Source organism: Oryctolagus cuniculus, chromosome 1, assembly GCF_964237555.1.
Source record: "Oryctolagus cuniculus chromosome 1, mOryCun1.1, whole genome shotgun sequence".
Classification (NCBI taxonomy): Eukaryota; Metazoa; Chordata; class Mammalia; order Lagomorpha; family Leporidae; genus Oryctolagus; species Oryctolagus cuniculus.
Genome location: NC_091432.1, coordinates 66,387,025 through 66,401,592, shown reverse-complemented (window position 1 = coordinate 66,401,592; position 14,568 = coordinate 66,387,025). Strand labels below are relative to the sequence as shown.

At 60.0% G+C, this 14,568-nt stretch overlaps 1 protein-coding gene and 1 long non-coding RNA gene across 4 annotated transcripts in view; one reads left to right on the top strand and one right to left on the bottom strand.

Moving 5' to 3' along the window:
* Window positions 1-6,390: 6,390 nt before the first annotated feature.
* Window positions 6,391-8,871, bottom strand: TPBGL (trophoblast glycoprotein like). The gene has a single exon (XM_002708501.5). The coding sequence runs from the start codon at window positions 8,869-8,871 to the stop codon at window positions 7,687-7,689; it is 1,185 nt and encodes a 394-aa protein (XP_002708547.1). The 3' UTR covers window positions 6,391-7,686.
* Window positions 8,872-9,030: 159 nt separating this feature from the next.
* LOC138847110 (uncharacterized) overlaps window positions 9,031-14,568 on the top strand; it is a 32,323-nt gene continuing 26,785 nt past the window's right edge. For 2 of the 3 annotated variants that reach the window (XR_011384720.1, XR_011384721.1), the window contains exons 1-3: window positions 9,031-9,913; window positions 10,103-10,287; window positions 11,354-11,461. This is a non-coding gene — a long non-coding RNA (uncharacterized lncRNA). Of the gene's footprint in view, window positions 9,914-10,102; window positions 10,288-11,353; window positions 12,656-14,568 lie in introns of those variants that run through there. The other variant, XR_011384717.1, reaches the window with a different exon arrangement.

Sequence of the window (14,568 nt, the reverse complement as noted above, 5' to 3'; positions counted from 1 at the left end):
CCATTGCCTGTAATGCTGACATCCATATGGGTGCCACAGGCCGCTCCACTTCTGATCCAGCTCCCTGCTAATGTGCCTGGGAAAGCAGCAGAGGATGGCCCAAGTGCTTGGGCCCCTGCACCCACGTGGGAGATCTAGATGAAGCTCCTGGCTCCTGGCTTTAGCTAGGCTCCACCCCAACTGTTGTGATCATTTGGGTTAGTAAACAGTGAATGGAAGATTCCTCTCTCTCTCTCTCTCTCTCTCTCTCTCTCTCTCTCTCTCTCTAACCCTGACTTTAAAATAAACAATATTAAAAGAAGACAGGGAATGTGATAGCATTGAAAGAATAGATATGACGGGGAATGTGATAGCATTGAAAGAATAGATAGTTACATAATGAAACAGAGCTGGACCTCCAGAAACACATGTTTCTGGATGTGCTCAACTGATCTTCCACAAAGACGCAAAAGCCACTCGATTACTATTCTCAACAGTGTTGGTGGAGGGACTGGGACTCGTGCCTGCTGCTGGTGGGGTGCATCTGGTATGGTCACTTTGGAAGACGTTCAGCATTTTCTCATCAATTCAGACATACTGTTCCAATCCCACAGTACCAAATGAATGCTGATAGTGGCTGCCCCACAGCTGTCAAAGACTGGAAACCCAAACGTTATTCTGCTGAAAGTGTTGTCCGGCCATACTGAGGACTTCTCTTCTCAATAAGAATGAACCCAAAGCCGTAGCTTCGACACTGTCTGTGAGCGTCAGGTGCATTGCATTCAGTGAACCTGTGTGGCATTCTGGCACAGGCAAAACCACGGGCCTAGAAAGTGCCACGAGCTGCCTGTGGCTGGGGCTCGGGTGAAGATGGCCACAGGGGCAGGGGAGGGACTTCCGGGGGGCCATGGAACTGTTCCCTGTCACCCTCATCAAGGCTCAGGGAGCGGCTGGCGCTGCGGCTCACTAGGCTAATCCTCCACCTAGCGGCGCCGGCACACCGGGTTCTAGTCCTGGTCGGGGCCCAAGATTCTTTCCCGGTTGCCCCTCTTCCAGGCCAGCTCTCTGCTGTAGCCCGGGAAGGCAGTGGAGGATGGCCCAAGTCCTTGGGCCCTGCACTCCATGGGAGACCAGGAGAAGCACCTGGCTCCTGCCTTCGGATCAGCGCGGTGCGCCGGCCGCAGTGTGCCAGCTGTGGCGGCCATTGGAGGGTGAACCAATGGCAAAAGGAAGACCTTTCTCTCTGTCTCTCTCTCTCTCACTGTCCACTCTGCCTGTCAAAAAAAAAAAAAAAAAAAAAAAGGCTCAGGGAGCGGTGTGTCCCCCCACAAGTCGATTTTACTCTCCACAAATCGTATTTCAGTGAAGAGCAGAAAGGAGCTGAGTGGTGCCTGGCTCACAACTGGACACCCGGCCAGGCGGCAGCAGCCCTTCCCCCAGGTCACTCGCAGACTCGGGGTGGGGTAAGGCATGCACTGGCTGCCCAGCGGCCCTGCGACAGGACCTGCCATGTCCACACAGCCCGCCACAAAGCTATTGCAGAAGGAGGGGCCCTCAGCCAGCGGGGATGGCTGACACGGGGACCTGGCTGGGTTTCCGATGGGAGGAAGTGCTCGGACTGAGCTCTGAAGGGCAAGCAAGAGTCAGGAGTGGAGGGGCTGTGGACACGCCAGGCAGCGGGGACAGAGTATGGGGACTTCAGGGGCTGAGGCTCCTAGGGCCTTCAGGGCACTTCAGGGACTTCCATGTGGCTGGGGGGAGGAGACGCGGGGGCTGGCAGCAGATTGGACTATGGTGGGAGGCAAGGGACAGATACTCCATCCAAAGAGCCCAGTTTTTATCCAGAAGACAGTAGGGCGAATCAATAAATAGATTTATTTATTTGAAAGGGTGACAGAGAGAGAGAGAGAGAAAGAGAGAGAGATCTTCCATGTGTTGGTTCACTCTCCACCAAAGCCCACAGCAGCCGGGTTGGGGAAGGTTGAAGCCAGGAGTCCAGAATTCCATCCAGGTCTCCCCTGTGGGTAGCAGGGACCAAGCACTTGGGCCGTCAGTCACTGCTTTTTCGGGGCGTGCATTAGCAGGATGCTGGGTTGGAAGCAGAGGAACAGGGACTCAAACTAACACTGTGAAGTGGAAAAGGTTTGCTCCTCAGCGCCCGCTCACAGGCGCCGCGTGTCTCCACGCTGCTTTTGCTTTGCTCATTTTCAGGAGCCCCAGTTCCTGACTCTTCTGCAAGCCCTCAAAGTCTCCAATTCTGCGCCTGCACTGTGGCACACACAGTAGGCTAAGCCTCTGCCTGCGACACTGGCATCCCACATGGGCATTGGTTTGTGTCCCGGCTGCCCCTCTTCCCACCCAGCTCTCTGCTATGGCCTGAGAAAAGCAGCAGAAAATGGCCCAAGTGCTTGGGCCTCTGCATCCAGGTGGGAAACCTGGAAAAAGCTCCTGGCTCCTGGCTTTGGATTGGCCCAGCTCCAGCCATTGCAGCCATTTGGAGAGTGAACCAACAGGTGGAAGATCTTTGTCTCTCCCACTCTCTCTGTAACTCACTCAAATAAATGAATAAAACATATTTTTATAGTGTTCAATTCTTGGGGCCGGTGCTGTGGCTTAGCAGGTAAAGCTGCAGCCTATAGTGCCGGCATCCCACATGGGCACTGCTTTGAGTCCTGGCTGCTCCACTTCCAATCCAGCTCTCTGCTATGGCCTGAGAAAGCAGTAGAAGATGGCCCAAGTCCTTGGAGACCCAGAGGAAGCTCCTGGCTCCTGGCTTCAGATCAGTGCAGCTCTGGCCGTTGCAGCCAATTGCAGAGTGAGCCAGCAGATAGAAGACCTCTCTCTCTCTCTCTCTCTCTCTCTCTCTCTCTCTCTCTCTCTCCTTGTTCTCTCTGTGTGTAACTCTTTCAAATAAATTAATACATCTTTTAAAAAAAGGTCTCCAATCCTTAAGATGAAAGACAAAGCACAGAGGGTGTGGGAAGAGTTTGTGGCCAGATCGGAAGAGAGGCTTATCACTCATCCGCAGTGGCCTGGCCAGAGCTCAGTCCCAGGGCCATGGGAATGCAAAGGCTGCTGGGGAAAGAAAACGGCGCTTTCTACCATGATCATGACCATCTGCTGAGTCCTGGGACCATGTCTGTTTTCTTCAAAACTCTGTCCCCAGCTGTTTCCAACCTAGCGCTTGGTGCATAGTAGGTCTCAAATACTCCTGGGTTGTTGTCTAATGGAGAACTTTCCCATCTCCACCTGCAGGCGGCGCTCGGATGCAAGGTTGACGCTGGCTCGCTCCGACTCGGATTGGCCACCAGATGTCGCTGGAGCACTTCAGGGCGAGGGACTAACGGAAAGCTCTTTCAAGCCCTGTCCAGACAGGGCCCTGAAAGTCTTCTAAATGCAGGGCCAGAAGGCTATAACCTTACGTGATAGCCGAAGGGAAGTGGCCAAGAGTAACTTCTGTTTTGCATGTCTGCAGTGCCCTGCGAGACGCCTCTGCCCCCGCATTTGGTCTGGCCACGTGCAGGTTGGGGGTCAGGGCTTCAAAGATCTCTGTGCACCAGGACCGGGAGCCCGGAAGCAAACCAGGCACAGCCTCCGTCCTGGAGGAGCTCCCGCAGGAACCCTGCGCGGATCGCTGTGCTGAGGCGGGCCAGGAGCTGGAGCTGAGTGGCCCGGGAGAGCTCTGTGTTCAGCAGACCGCGGAGGCTCAGGGAGAAAGGATGTAATGTCCCCGCAGCCTCAGAGCTTGGGGCTCCAGAAACAGCCCCTGGCTCCCCGCGGGGAGGGTGGATGCGACTGCCAGCAGGGTCACAGCCTGCAGGAGGCCGGGGCGGGACCTGCAGTCCTCCCACTCCTGTCACTCACTTTCGTTTCTTCATCTCCAAGCTGCCACAGGCAAAGTTAGGAGGCACCGGGGCAGGGCAGCGGAGCGGAAGACCTGGGGGCACCTGCGGCTCTGGATCTGCTCCCGACACCCTGCAGGGCCGGGATGGGCTCCTGCCCTCTCGTGGTGTCATCCAGTAAAGGGTTGGCTGCGGTGGTCCGCGGGACCTGGCCAGCCAGGCGGGGCTGAGAGGCGGAAGCGACCCCGCAGGTGGCCCAGTGCGCTTCCATGGAGATATTAACTGTACCGGGTGCTTCTCCCGCCTGGGGAAGGCCATGCCCATGAATCAGGGCCTCGAGTCTGCCAGGCAGAGGCTTAATGAGGAAGGAGATGGACTTCAGTGAGAGCACACAGTGCCCCAGAGGTCACATGCCCAGCCCTGCCTGGACACAAGGAAGCTGGAGCCAGAGGGAGGCAGGTGTAGCCGAGGTCAGAGCGTGGGGGTGGCCAGGAAAGAAGGGGCAGGCTCTGGATCCCCTGCACCCAGCACCCCGGGAGTCCCAAGCAGCCAGTCGGTGCTGAGTTCAGACGCAAACCCAGCCCTTGGACCCTGGCAGGGCCCTTCCTGGTCCCCTCCCCAGATCGCAGTCCCTCTCACTCCTTGGGCTGCACTGACAGCTGTGATTATGGGGGGAGGAGTGGGAAAGGAAGGCTGGTTGGGGGCCCAGGGCACCTCCAAGAGGGGCTCTGAAGTGATGGGTGTGGTCAGCTGGACATCCTCCTCCAAGGTCTCTTCTGGGCTCCCACAGTGGCCCCTTTCCTTACCGCCCCCTCCTCCCCACCGCCCGTGTGGCTCAGCTGCAGTCTGATTCCTCTCTGTGTCTGCAGATCCAGCCCGAGGCCTGGCACCGAGGTGGGGCAGGCAGAAGGAGCCTGCAGGCTCTGGGAGCCCCACGGATCACAGCTCAGCTTCCCTGAAGTCAATGCTTCCAAGGGCAACAGGCCCCTGATGACTCTCTGTGGGGAGCTGGGAGCTGTGGCCCCCACCCCACCCCTTTCCACCGACCCCCAACCATTGCTGCTCCCCTCCAGTTCTCAGAGCAGCAAGATCTTCCTGCCTCCAGGGCTTTGTGCAAGTCAACGCCTCTGATCTCTCTCTGTTCTGCACATTCCTATTCATCCTTGGAAACTCAATTAAAATGTGACTTCTCTGAGAAGTCTCCAGGCTGTGCCAGGAGCCCTTACTCAGAGCTCTCACGGTTTCCTGGGCTGTCTTTTTCTAGACCTTGGGTCATTAGCTTCTCAGTAAAGGCTAGATCTGCAGAACAGACAAGGCTGGGGACCCTGGGACCCTTTGGTGGCCCCACAGGCCAACAGTCACTGACAGATCCCAGGCATGCGGGGGGGGGGGGCGCAACCCAGAGATGACATTAAATGGGCATCAGCCAATGGCACTAGAGGTAAACGGGAAGCAATCAGTAGGCACTCAAGTCCTTGTTTTGGACAACACTAACTTGATACTTAGCAGTAGCTCTCATAATAGAGCTTTGAAGATTTTTGCTGACAACAAACTTGCAGCTAATAGCATGTTTTATTTGCCAGGGTTTATAGCAGACTTAGGCTACATTACCGGAGGGCACGTGTTTGGAACCAGGGAGGTAATCTTTTAGAGACACGGATCTCTGTGTTCGGCAGACAACCACTGCTTGGTCCTAGGGAATTGTCAGGGTGCTCTGTGAAGGCCACTGACAGAGGGGAGTGCTCCTCTTCTCATGAGAGAAGGGCCAGGGCACTTGCTGGGGTAGGAGACTCATGCACTATCTCCTCGCTGTGCGGCTCCATCCTGGTCCCTGGGCAGAGCTGGGGCTGTCAGGGGCTCCCCTTACCCAGGCTCCTCTGTCCCAGACAAGGGTGCTCAGCGGAGGAGTGGGCGAGCTCCCCATTGTTGGGGGAGCCCCTTGAGGAGGCTGCCCTGCCATGCTTACAAGGCACAAGCTCTCAAATGGTGTGGGCCTAAGATTCTAAGATGCCAGAGTCCCAGACTTCTGTAACCCCAAATGCCAACAGAGTGAGCCTGGAGAGCTGCAGGGAGGAGACAAGACCCCCATCCCAGCCCTCCTGCCTCAGAGCCGCCAGGGGCCCCGGCTCTCCGTGTTTGATGCACCCCTCACCTCTAGTTGCTGCTTCTCACACACCCAGCATCAGTTCTTGCCCCTGTAGCCAGGAGGGACCTGGGACACGGAGCGTCAGAGGGTGCAGCAGAGGGGTGATCCCTCCCTGTCTGGTTAACAGCAGACCTTCCGCCCTGGTGGCCTGGCCTGAGGCTGGTGTCTGAAGTGCAGGATCCCACCCCGGCTGTCCTAACCCCATCTCAGACTACCTGGTTGGGCATTGCCATCTCAGCGGGAAGTCCCTCCTCATATCCAGCCCCATTCCTGCTTGGCACAGTCAGAGCCCATTTCTCCTGCATTCCAGAACCACACCCCCGCACCTCAAACCCAAACTGCTTCCTCCCAGGCGTCTCCCCCACCCCCCACCCCCAGCGCTCCAGGGGCAGCAGGAATGACACAGCACCGCTTCCAAGGGTAGAGGGTCCAAGATTATTGCAGACTTTATAGAAAACTGCCCAAGGGAGATTCAGATTTCTTGGGTGGGGGCAGAAAGGCAGGCCTCAAGCCAGGATGTCAGAGGAGGGAAGGGGACTTCCTGTGTGCAGAGGCAGCACAGGCCAGCCGTTCTGCCTGACCTAGGGGTGGGAGGCAGGGAGAGGCGGGCCCTCCCCACTCCGCACTTGTGCTTTGGGATCATGCAGAAGGCAGGGCGCTGAGGCTCTGGCCCTGAACAGGAGGGCTTGTGCCTGAGACAAGAGCAAGGCCCCTTTCCCTTCCAGGGGCAGGGTGCAGCTCGGGGGTCCTGGCGGCAAGGACTCCCCAGGGAGGACAGCAGTCAGCAGCCCCTAGTCCTTCAGAGCCCCCAGCCCTCCTCCGAGCCACAGTGCATGGGTGACCCGGGCTCTCAGGCCGCAGCAGCACACACCCAGGACTCTCACTTTCCCACAGGGATCTGTCGGTAGGCTCTGTGGGTGGCTGGCACCCGCACCTGTCCGGAGGACTGCAAACCGCATCCCGGGAGGACAAGGGGAGGGGCTGAGCACATCGCAGCGGTGAATCCCTCACCGCACCATGACCCCTAAATGTGGGGGTAGGAGGGGTGGTGAGAGCCTGAAACTCGGGTGGGACAATGAAGCTACGATGGGGGGGGGGGGGGCTGAGAGGCTGTGCAGTGAAAGGGGTGGGGGAGATGGCGGGAGAGGCTCCGGATGGCTCCACGCTGAGGCTGGAACGGGGTGCCTGTCCCCGGAAGGAGAGAGACAGACTACGCGCTGAGCCCTAAGCCTGGGAGAGACCTGAGCCGGAGCTGGGGTGGTGGGTGTCGAGGGAGGCAGGGGCACGAAATGCACCCAACCCTGAGAGCCCCAGGATGTTGGTCTCCACACAGGACAAGGGTCTCCGGGTCCACGAAACCTTCTGATGAGACCAGGAGGCGTGAGAGAGCTCCAGGCCGGGGCCAGGGCTGGGAGTCCGTAGAGCCTCGTTTGCGGCGCCGGAGTGCCAAGCACGGGTTGGGTGGAGCCGGTCTCCGTCTGAGCTCTCAGATCCAAAGATAGGGGCCCCCCCGGCAGGGACCCGGGCTTTCTCGGTCTCTGTTTCAGAACCTGCGGTGGGCGGGCAGGCGGGGTTTCTGCAGTTCGAAGGGGCGTCTCCGGGTCTCTGACCGTGGAAGCGCACGGAGAACAGGACGAGGGGTGCAGCTCGGAGCGCTCCCCAGCAGGGAGCCTGCCATCTGGGCCCAGGCGGGCCGGGGCAGGCTCCAGGTGGAGGCGCTCAGAGGCCGGAGGCGGGGGAGGCGGCGCGCGAGGCTGTGGGCGCGGCGGGCGCGCGGCGCGGGTCGGCGTCCTGCTCGTAGCGGTAGTGGTAGCCCTCCATCTGGTCCCGGCACGCCTCGCGCAGGTTGCGCATCCAGCGCTGGATGCCGCGACGGTTTAGGTAGAGCACCATGAGGAAGATGAGGCCAATGAGCGCCAGCACCAGCCCGAAGAACACGTAGGAGGCCTCCAGCTCCGGGCCAGCCGCTTCCTCCTCTTCCCCGCGCCCGTCGGGGTCGCCGCGGCCGCAGCGCAGCCGTGCCTCATCCAGGTCCAGCAGAGGCCGGTCGTGCAGTGCCCGCGGGCCGGCGCAGCGAAGGCGCCGCGCGTCGGGCGCGCGTTCCGTGGCATTGCGCAGCCAGGCCAGCAGGGGGCGCACGGCGCAGCCGCAGCGCAGGGGGTTGTCGGCGAGCAGCAGGCGCGGCCCGGGCTGGCCCGTGTCGCGTTCGAGCGCGCGCAGCTCGTCGGGGCCCAGGCCGGCCAGCGCGTTGAGGCGCGCGTCCAACTGCTCGAGGCGCGGCAGGCGCAGCGCGACGGGCGGCAGGCGGCTTAGCGCGTTGCCCGCCAGGCCCAGCAGGCGCAGCTCGGCCAGCGGGGTGAGCGCGGCGTCCAGCGTGTCCAGCAGCCCAGGGCCGCCCCGCGCCAGCGCGTGGTTGAGCTGCAGCGAGCGCAGCGCGGGCAGCCCGCGGAAGGCGCCGCCGCCCAGCACGCGCAGCGGGTTGTGGCTGAGGTCCAGCGCCGCCAGGCTGGGCAGCCCGTCGAAGGCGCCGTCCTCCACCACCTGGATGTTGTTGTGCGTGAGGCGTAGCGCGGTCAGCAGCGGAAGGCGCACGCCCACCGCCGCCGCCGCCTCCTCCCCGTCCGCGGCCGCGTCCCCGTCCCCATCCCCGCCGGCGAAGGCGGCGGCGCGCAGCACCGTCAGGTTGGCGCCCACGATGGTGAGGTTGCGCGCGTCGGGTGGCACGTCCCGCGGCGGCTGCCGGAGCTCGGCGCCCGACGCGCAGCGCAACAGCAGCTTGGGGCCGCCGAAGCAGTAGCACTGGAAGGGGCAGGGCGCGGCGGGCCGGCTCAGCGCCGCCGCCACGAGCAGCAGCCCCGGCAGCATCGGTCGCTGGAGCCCCGGCTGTCCCGCGCGCGGGGCCATCGCGGCCGCCCCCGCATCCAGCGCCCGGGTCCCCGCGCTCACCAGTGAGTTGGGAGCGCCTGGTGGTGGGGGGGCACGGGTGGGGCAAGTCCTTGACCCGGGGCGGCCGGCAGTCGCGGTTGGTTCGTCCGCCGTCTCCAAAGCCCGAGAAGCCTCGGCTCTCCTGGCTGGGGGGAGGGGGAAAAGAGCAGGGTCGAGGCGCGGAGCGGCGCCCCCCGCCCCCGGTGCCCTCTCGCCCTGCGCGCCGGCCTCAGACTTGCGCGGCCGTTCCGGGCTCCGAGCCGAGTGGGCAGGGTTTGCCTCCCCCCCCCCCCCACCCTCCCCGCCTCCCAGCCTCCTCCTCCGCCCTCAGCGGAGTCTCCGCGCCCTCCTCGCCGAGGGAGGCGGGGTGGGAGGCTCCGGAGAACCGGGGTTCTCGGCCGCCGCGCCCCCAGGCTCCCGCGCCGGGCTCTGGGGCCGCGGCGAAGTTTGGCTCCGGGAGGCTCCGGCCGGCCCCCGCCCCCACGTTTCAGCGGGTGCCTGGGCACGTGCGGGGCGGGGCGGCCGGCCCGGCCCAGCCCAGCCCAGGAAGCGAGAGTTCTGCGGGATGGAGGCAGGGATGAGGGGTGGGTTGAGAAAGTTACTCCTTTTTTCGGCCTCTTCCAAGTCTCTGTGAGCAGAGAGAGGGCGCGGAGGGACTGGGAAAATCCCCAGCCTCGTCCTCCTCCCCTGCGACCCCATTCCATTCAGCCCAGCCTTGTCACCGCCCCTGCAGGTCCCGTGCGACCACCCTCCTCTCTATCTTGTCCCACCCCCCGGGGAAGTCTGCCGCCCCTCCCCGCACCGCCCGGCTCTCCGCACCTCTGGCTGCTCTGCCTGGGCCGGGAGCTCTCCCGTCTGGTCTCCTCCGCAGGCTCACTGGTCTCCTGCCAAGCTCTCGCCTAGGCACAGGGACCCCGAGCGTGTAGTGATTCAGCTGTTTGCTTCGCTCCCGGCCCCAGCACCTTTGCACCACGCAGGACACTGCCTACCCGCCCCTCCTCCGCTCTGGGCTTCCCCACCTGTAAGTGGTGAATCCGGGAGGAGGCTTGGGGTGGGGGGTGGGGGGATGGGGGGGCGGGAGGGTGGGAGCACAGGAGCAACCTTGGCAGCGGGGAGTGGTCTCAGGGGGGCCTGGGGCTGAGGTGGGGGCTGAGCTGTTTATAGGTTTGTTTTGTTCTGGACTTGTATTTATTTATTTATTTTTTTGCAGAACTGGGAAGCTCCAGACCTGATTTAAAGAGACAGGCTCCTGAGAAGGGCGCATTCCTGGCCTTGGCATGAATTATTCAGGCTGGAGAAGCTGACACTTGATCCGCAGGCCATGCGCATATCAGCAGAGCTGGCTGGGCAGGAGGGCACCCTCCCCCAGGAACCAGACTCTTTGTCCTGAATTGGGTACGGTTGTGACTCCTTCCCCGCGGTTATATTTAACAGGTCTACCAACGGATCGATGCCACTTAAGGAGAAGAGGCAGCCCCTGCATTGACCTGGGGTGTGGACCAGACCCAACGTAAAGAGGGGAGCTGAGGCTGCTGGGGGTCCCCCAGCCCTCTCTCCCCTTCCCCTTCCTCTCTGGCTCCCAGGTGTTGGCACAGGAGAGCAGTAACTTGCTCATGCAGGGTTGGACACGTCTGTGCAGAGGCACTCATGAGGTTGTACACACGGGTATGCTTGTACACGGAGAGGCGAGGTGTGAGCTCATAGTCTCATGCTTCCTCGGACGTGCGTACACGCGCCCGGGAAGGCTTGCACACACTTGTGCACAGTTCCAGGCAGGCGCAGGTATGCTTTCTGCAAGCATATGCAGGCACGTTTGCACACGGGTGCATGTGCGCAGAGCGTCGAGTGCATCAGGTGTATGTCCACTTACACACTTGACAGTAACATTTCTTGCATTCTTAGTTGGGGCCAGCTCACACACCCGTGCAAGGAAACATAAGAGATTTGCCCTTGGTCTGTGGAGGGGCCTGGCTGGGGTACCTGAGGGCTCAAGAAGATGCCCTTGGGAGCTGGGCCCCTGGCTGTTGCGCTTGCCTCAACTCTGCCCCCTCCCCCATGCCCTGGCTCTGACACCCCCCTCCCCCCCAGTGAGAGGCATGGAGTCGTCTTCACTGTTGTGTTTGTGGCACACAGGCTAGCACAAGGGAGTGCTCACGAGTCGTGTGGACCCATGGAAGGACACACAGAACAGCGGAGCCCATGCCGTCTGTGTTTTGCAAATGGGGAAACTGAGGCTGGAGGGTCAGGGATCTGACCCAAAGCCAGTGGCTGATAGGGCTTGTCCTGGGAACCTGCCCAGCTTCTGCCCAAGGTGGAAGGCTGCAAGTGACAGAGTCCTGCACAGGGAGGCTCAGCCTGGCCCCAGGGGATGGAGATCGGAACAGTTGCCAAGGTTGGGCTGGTGTGACCTTGGACCTCCTCCCTCTGCACTGTCAGATTCCTCCTCTGTGTTCCTCTCAAGGCTGCCGTGATAAAGTGAATTGAAAGTGTTTTGGAAGAAGAAACTCCCCACCCACTAGGGTCTGCGAGCCTGGCACCTATTACCTGTGATGTCACCCGTTGGCCCCAGGTAAGGTGTTGTTCCTTTTAGGAGCTAAGTTGGCTCCCATGCCATTTTACCCTGTTCTGTGTCCCTCCTTTCCCCTACTCAGCAAGCGGGTGGTGGGTAGTGAAATGGGCGTCTCCCTGCTTGCCTCTGTGCATGGCCTGTCCCGCTTCCTCCCCTCTCTTCCTGCTTTGAGCAGGTGTTTCCCTTCCCAGTGCTCCTGGAACTGGGTCTACGAGCCATTTAGGGGAGTCTCTGTTCTCTGGAAGCAAAACCCTCACAGTCTTGGGGTTGTTAGTATTCAGTATGCAGTAGGTATTTAATAAATGCATGGCAAGTTGATTCCGAGGCTGTGTTTATTCTCTGCTGTATCCAGAGAGATTGTTCGCTCCACCTGGAGGACTCTCCCCTTGACTCTGTCCAGTCCAGCTCATGGCCCTCAGGGCTCAGCATGAGTAGGGCCTCCTCCAAGAAGCCCCCGTGGCTGCCTTTCTTCCTTTGAACTGTGTTTAGCAGAGGACGAGGGGCTGCCCTCAGCTATTGACTGTCAGCAACTGGGGCTCCAGGTAGTTTGACTTCCGGAGTTGTTAGCTCACAGCTCAGGGCTCAGCTCAGAGAAGGCATGAGGGAATGATTGCTAAGTGACATGCACTGCAGAACCCCAGACTTGGTCTTCCCATCCCTGTGAGGCGAGCTTCACCCCAGGAGACAGGCACACAGAAAGGCTGAGTGCTGCTGCCAAGGCTGCACAGCTGCCTGGGACCCGAGCCTGAGGGGCGTGGGCTCCCTGCTCACCTCTGTGGCAGCTGCAGCACTGCCCGGGTAAGCTCCCTCTCTCCTGGGCGTGTGGCAGGGTCAGACCCCAGGGGAACCTGTGGGCAAAGAACTCAAGTGCTGGGGATTTCCTTAGGGCTGAGGGGCATGTGCAGCCCCCCATTTGCACCCCAGCAGACTGATGGTCTGCCCGTGCCCAGATGAGAACCCCTGTGTCAGCCACACTGGACCTCACTGCTCTATTCCCACTCAGTCCCAGAGCCCCACCCTGAGCCTCCAGCTCCTTCTTTGAGTCCTTTTCCACTGAGCCTTGGCAGGGAGCCCAGAGAGGTCTGGGGACCTCCCCGAGGTGACCCAGCAGGTAGCCCTTCCCCGGTCAAGTGCAGCTCCGTGTCGTCATCAGAGGTGTCTCAGGACCACTGCCTTTCCAGACTTCTGCAGAACTGTGTGTGTGGATGGGATGGACAGGGGTGGGGGGCTTTCAGTCCCGTGCCCCTTCACTTTTTAGGGGTGGGGGTCAGGGAGGGGGAGGTACTACTGTGATTTGCCCAAGTTGATGCCCTGCCTTCTAGATGTATGACCTTGAACTGACTCCAGCCTAGTGAGGATCTTGGTTCTCCCATCTACAAAGTGATGGTGGGGTGGTCTGGGGTCCTTCCAGACCTGTGATCCAAGCTTGCTTTGTCTCCGGAGCCCTCATGCTGCCCCTCCATTCTTCCTTCCTCTGAGATGGGAGGAGGCGCGATGGGTGGGCCTGATGAGATACAGGTCAGCCATCTGGTGGAGGGGAGGCCCCGGATTCCCTCCTCCTGCATAGTGTCTGCTCGCATGGGGAGGGAAGACTTCACTGTGGGCCTCGCTGCTCCCATTTCTTACTACTCCCTCCCCTCCCCCGCTGCCTTGAGACACAGGAAAATCCATAGGCCCAAGATTCATTTTCTCCGTTGAGTCAGCAGAGGCCACGCTCTGCTTGTGAGGGGAGGGCAATGGGCTTTTAAATAACTCTCCGATATTTAATACCCTCCTCCTCCTCCACGCTGCGGCCCGGGCCTCTGGGGAAGGGCTGGAATAAATGAACTGGATGAGAGCTCTGAAAGTCAGGAATGCTCTTGCCCCCACCTCGGTCCTCTCCCCCCCCCCCCCGGGCCTCCCAGGCCATCAACAAAGCCAGGTCCCTCTCTGCCGTGGCACAGAGCTTTCCAGTTTACAAATGGTGGCCCAGGCTGGTTATCTCACTCACACACACACCATTGGGTTAGAACTGGAAGCTGAAGTGTAGAAGAGGGCGGGACTCCACTTCATTTTTGGTCTTGGTCAGTTGCTGGCTGGCTGTGTGACAGTGAGCAGGTCCCTGTCCCTTCCTGAGTGCTACAAGGTGGCTCAGCCAGAGGTCACCACCAGGCCCACACTAGCTGTAAAATTGCTTTGCTATGCTGTTCCACATTGCCTTCTCTCTGAGAGCCACTGTGTTTCCATGTTGCTCTTCTGGGAGCAGCTAAAGAGTGGAGCAGACTGAGGCTCAAGGCCAGGTAGGTGCTGTGTAGACTCCATTGAGTCAGGGGCAAAATCAGCTCCCTTTCTTCCCTTCCCCCTCTCCCCTGTCTGTCCTTTCTATTTCAAGTGAAGGTCAGTTTATACCCAGGCCAATAACCTATTTGAATCTTGATTTTCTTAAAACCCAGTACAGTGGGTGATGGCAGCCAAACCCTCTTCCTCAGCTCCACCGTGGCCCAGGCTCCTGCCAATGGAGGTCAGTCTCCTGGCTACACCAGTGGTCCTCACCCTTCAGAAGATGGGGATTGATGCCTTGGTTGGCTGTGTGGGACACCAGGGGTTTAACAACTGGGCTTGGGGTCACCCCAGATTAATGATGGCAGAGGGCCTGTATTTTATATTTTATGTTTCCCAACTTGGTGCTCATGCCACTGCCTGAACCAGGTGGGAAGTTGGGGGCTGAAAGATGGGAATGGAGAGACAGGTGGGTTCCTGCTCAGATCTGGGAGTGGCTGTAGTTTGCCCAACTTCCTTAGCTTCCTCTTGAGTCCTCATGATCCTCCTCAGCTGTCCTAAGGCTTCCATCTCTAGAATCACAGAATCTTTGAGTCAAAATCTTGAATTCTAAGCAACAGACCATAGAACCATGGTCTCTTTGAGTCAGTTCCGAGATTCCTGTGGTGTTAGTACTAAGAATGGCAATGAACAAGACACTGAGAGCCATGGTAGCCATACTAATGTATGACAGTCTTCCCAAGTGACTCCTGCCTATCCATATCCATGTTTTTCTGCTATCCCTATCACAGTGACTTTGGCTTGGCTGTGTGACTTCCTTTGGCTAGTGAGACATCAGCAAATGTGAT